Below are 4,641 nucleotides of genomic sequence, written 5' to 3'. Positions count from 1 at the left end.
CAACCACGTATCCATATCTCACAATTATTAAAAAATATAGAATATTATGTTTAATAATATACACATCTACCTTTCCGACCTCCCTCTTTCCTTCCCTTTATATAAAATCCCAAGATTCTCTCTTCTTCGCCATAAAAAAAATAATTAGTGACAAACAAAAAACTAACGAAACTGTTTGATTCCAGAAGGAAGTTTCTTTCGTATACAAGGAAGGAAAAGGAAAAAGAGATGTGTTACCCTCTCACAGATTCTCAAGGTCAAGGTGTATGCAACTCCACCGGTTTTCGTAGGCTGCAGCTGTTTGCACCGGCGGCAGAAGAGGCTGCAAGGCCACGGCAGGCTATGAATACCGGCGGTGGGGTGACGAGGGCGTGCTTGTGTTCTCCGACGAGTCATCCGGGTTCGTTCAGGTGTAGGCATCACCATGGAGAATATCAGTGGGTTAATAGCACTAGACTAGCTAGGAGGTAGGACCCAAGCCTTGTCAGTTAAACTCGCGTTTCTATTAAGAAAATTTCCAGTTTCCCCCTTGAACTCAGTTGCGTTTTAGTCCCTTGAAATTTCAATTGTATAATTTGAGACCACTCACAGTTGTGATGGTTAATTGTAGTCGTCATCTCAATGTTTTTAAAGATCTTGAAATTCATAAACTCCATTAGGCCACAGTTACCAAAGCTAACTTAATTTTATTCCATAATTTAATAATGAAACATTGCCATATGTTTTCTTATTTCAATTTTCAGTCTCAATCGTAAATCATTAAAAATTGATAGTTTTAGTTATTTTTTTCCTCAGAGTGCCTTTTAGACAGATATATATAACAAAAACACTATTTTCTCATTTAATAATCACATAACGTCGTTTTTTTTAATCAAATAGTGCCTTTAACCATCCACAGCTTTCTTCATAGTCGAATAGGGCACACGCTGTCAGCCTGTAAGACACTTTATCACGCTAACTGCTCAAATTAAAAAACTTCCCACTTACAAATAAATATAAAATATACACCTGCCGGGAATAAAATATAATTTAAAATTTTAAAAAACCTTCATTATATCACAATTTCCCTTTAAAGAAGATATATTTAAAGAACTGATCAAAGAAAAGACAGAAAGTAAATGTATTCTGAAAATTTATAAAGAATAGGCCAAAAATTTAATATGACGATGTTGTCTGAAATAATAGAATGTTTGAGAGGGAAGATACCCAATCCCATGACTCTATATACCACACAAATAGCAAAACTTTACCTCGTCTGTTTGTTTACATTCAGGCAAATATTTTCGATCAAAATCACGTATAATTAATTACATGAATATGCAAACGAAAACCTAGTGAAACGTTTTACAAGGTTTCTTTCTGTTTGCTGTACGACCAGATTCCATATACCTGCAGTACCTCTTATTTCTCTGCATAAGCCTGTGAAGCATCCCATATCTTACAATTGTTAGCAAACATGAACTATTTTATCTTTATACAGCCACTAATTTCTAAACTCGATGGATGTGAGCCCATTAAAGTAGCCCCCAAGCTTTTGAATAAAAGAAATACAAAACTCAAGCTCCATCTCGGTTGAGCATCAATGTTTTACAAGCTCAACTCGTCTATTTTTTCAGTAATTTGAACTCAATATTGAAATAATCCATTTTGTTAGGGCATAATTCGAACACTGACGAAAATATCCTATATCTTTTTAATGAAATTAGTTTTTATCTAACTTGAGAAAACATAGGAATAAAATAATACTTTAACCAATATACATTATAACTTGAGCTTTCAACTTTAACATTTGAACTTGACTTGAGATCAGTAGAGCTTTAGCTGGGCTGCTTGTTATCAGAAGTAGCATACAACAGATTTAACTATGTGCCATCTAAATCTATAACATGCATTTCCTTGTTATCGTGATGATTCCCAAAAACACGTCACTCAAAGGGAGGAGGGAAAACAGGGTAGGGAGAAGCTAGATACAAGAAAATATGTTGGGGTAATTTAATTGTAATCATTTGGCGCAATTAAATTGAAATCTGGAATGTGGTCTTTCCACTTTCTTGAATACATTAAAGGATGACAATGAGTAAAGGATAAGGTTTACCTCAGGAGAGCAACTTTGTCGATAAATTGTTTCATTGCGCGTATCAACAACGATTTCACATGATATTTTTGTCTGTAACAGAGAATAAATAGTTAAATACATGTTAAGGCACATTTGAGTTGGGTCTGCATTTAATGCATTCACCAATAAATTCAAGGATAAATTAGAAGCCAGTAATAAGGGAACAGTCAAATTTATCTCACGGGTGACGTATCAAAAATATGCATCAGTTCAATATTTAACCAGTTTGCAACTTCGTAAAACAACTTTTAAACCCTATTAAAAATTAAATATATTTTTCAAATTCACCAAAAGCAATGAGAAGGATATTATATCAGACCACTTGTTCCATTCATTTATGCCCTATATTCTTAATGATAAATGACATCATCAGCCCTCACTCCGAAAATCCTAACAATTGCCCTCCTACATAAGCACAACAGGTGATTTTATTTTTCTAGAATCTTGAATAATTTTTTCCTCAAAACACTATACGTCAGTACTTACAGTAAAACAAGACCAGGCAACCCAATTCTTGGGGTTTCATACCATTATCACCAAAGTTATCAGTACAAGGGAACATGGAGCACTCTCACACAGAATTATAGTCATCAGTCATCAGCAAATCATCCGGAACAAAACTTGAACTTGTTTCCACACTACATACATTCTTTTACTGCTTTAATTAATTAACACCATAAAAAGAAAGAATAAAAGACAAAGAACCTAGCAATTATTGCCATACGGTTGGTCATTAATAACGCCACCTAAACCTGGAGCTTTGCCAGGAAAGCTCTGTTCTACCGTGGAGGATCAAAAGGTTCTCTCCACCATCCCACTTGAAGCTGATAGTACCAAGTTTGATAAGCCAACAAAGTTAACGTTTCCTTTTAGAAAAAAACAAAGTTAAAGTTTTCTTTAAAACTAATAAAAAATTACTTTGACTAGATGAAACAGCATAGGCTCCTTAGCAGACAAGTGATTGCAATACTACTGGACAAGATCAAAAGTTACACCCACCATCTTGACAGTAGATTTAGGTTCCGAAAAATGGGGCAAAACAAGGATCAGATGTACTTTCCACCACCCCGAATGCGCGTTTGAACTTGTAGTTAAGGGCTGTCAATAAGGTAAACAGGTACAGCTCCCTAACTTTCAAGGGTTGATTGTACAGCATAAAAGATTCACATTATATTTCAAGACTGGTAGTCACTCAATTGGGACAAATTGTTATTCTACGAGAAGTTTAGGGTCATCGAAACAAATCTATAAAACAAGAATGCATTCATTTCACTATTTCGGTTTGGTAAAAGCAAAATTTTACCTTTAAAGGCAAGTCAAAGAAAAAAACCCTGAGCTTCCCACGAATCTGCGTCTCTGTGTCAAACATAATCTCACCTTTCGCCAAATCCTCCAACAACAGAATCATATCGCTCATGATCTCCACCTGTTCCAACTGGAGCGTGGCGTTCACGTATGACGACGCCCTCGCCGCTATATTCCCACCATCCGATGTGACATCCCCTAGCTTCTTCCCCCTATACCCGATCGAGACCGCCGACGAATCGTACCGAATTGAGTAGAAATCTTGGTTACGAATCCTAACGGTGAGGTTCAACGTGGCATCGACCGAGACTTTAGGGCGCATGTGGAAACGGAGACGATCGAGGCGGAGGCGAACAACGGAGAGCTCGGGGTCAAATGGCCAGAGGATATACGAAGCGGCGACGAGGAAGATAAGTACGGTGGCGCAGCTGATGATTCCACGGCGGCATGATTTGCGGAGGAGAATGTGGTGGTTGCGTGGCGGATAAGGAGGTAAAACGAATACGTATTGGGATTGGGTGGGTTGAGTTTCGGAAGAAAGGAGTGGCCGGTGAAACGACGACGTATCGGAACGGGTCGCCGCCGTCATGTTTGAAGGATGCGCGTGTCGTGTGATTTATTGCAAACATATGTATATTTACGGATAGGGATGACAATTTCCTCCGTACTCGTCGGAGGATCCGATACCCGATCTGAATAGAAGATGGTATGGAGAGATTTTTAGATCCGATTAAATAATTGGGTAATCGGATATGAGTATTTTCGGGTTCGGGTATGGAGACGGGTTTGATATACACCCGACCCACACCCGACCCGAATACCCGTTTAAATTAATATATATAAATNTTCAATTGTATATGATAATTGGGTATTTGGGTAGGGTATGAGTATCCGATAATCTGATAGGTATGGGGATGAAATTCAATACCCGATGGGTATGGAGATTGGTATGAGGATGAATTTAATAAATGGATATGAGGATGGAGGTATGAAATCCGACTCATACCCTACCCATTGTCATCCCTATTTACAGATGAGGTGGAAATACTACTAGATTCTTAAACAAGTACAAAAATCATTAAATAATTAAGATATATACATATAATATCAAAGATAAATTTTATATATAAAAAAAATCGACTTAATCCATTGAAAAATATTTTTTATCGTGTCATATATCTTGAGAAAATATTTTTTATCGTGTCATATATCTTGAGAAG

General features: G+C 36.9%; 1 protein-coding gene across 2 annotated transcripts; it reads right to left on the bottom strand.

Annotated features, from left to right (window-relative positions):
* Positions 1–1,203: 1,203 nt before the first annotated feature.
* LOC140960118 (uncharacterized) lies at positions 1,204–4,062 on the bottom strand. 2 transcript variants are annotated; one of them, XM_073418266.1, is made up of 3 exons: positions 3,420–4,061; positions 2,096–2,167; positions 1,204–1,419 (listed from the first exon to the last, which is right to left on the bottom strand). In XM_073418266.1, the coding sequence occupies exons 1-3, from the start codon at positions 4,008–4,010 to the stop codon at positions 1,402–1,404; spliced, it is 681 nt and encodes a 226-aa protein (XP_073274367.1). In that variant the 5' UTR covers positions 4,011–4,061; the 3' UTR covers positions 1,204–1,401. The 2 variants fall into 2 exon arrangements, with proteins under 2 accessions (XP_073274367.1, XP_073274366.1); XM_073418265.1 differs by lacking the exon at positions 1,204–1,419 and having other exon boundaries at positions 1,426–2,167; positions 3,420–4,062.
* Between the last annotated feature and the right edge of the window lie 579 nt (positions 4,063–4,641).

The sequence above is a fragment of the Primulina huaijiensis genome, chromosome 15 (genome assembly GCF_012295235.1).
Source record: "Primulina huaijiensis isolate GDHJ02 chromosome 15, ASM1229523v2, whole genome shotgun sequence".
Taxonomy (NCBI): domain Eukaryota; kingdom Viridiplantae; phylum Streptophyta; class Magnoliopsida; order Lamiales; family Gesneriaceae; genus Primulina; species Primulina huaijiensis.
Note: the sequence above shows the minus strand (reverse complement) of the source record. Positions and strands in the feature narration are given on the sequence as shown.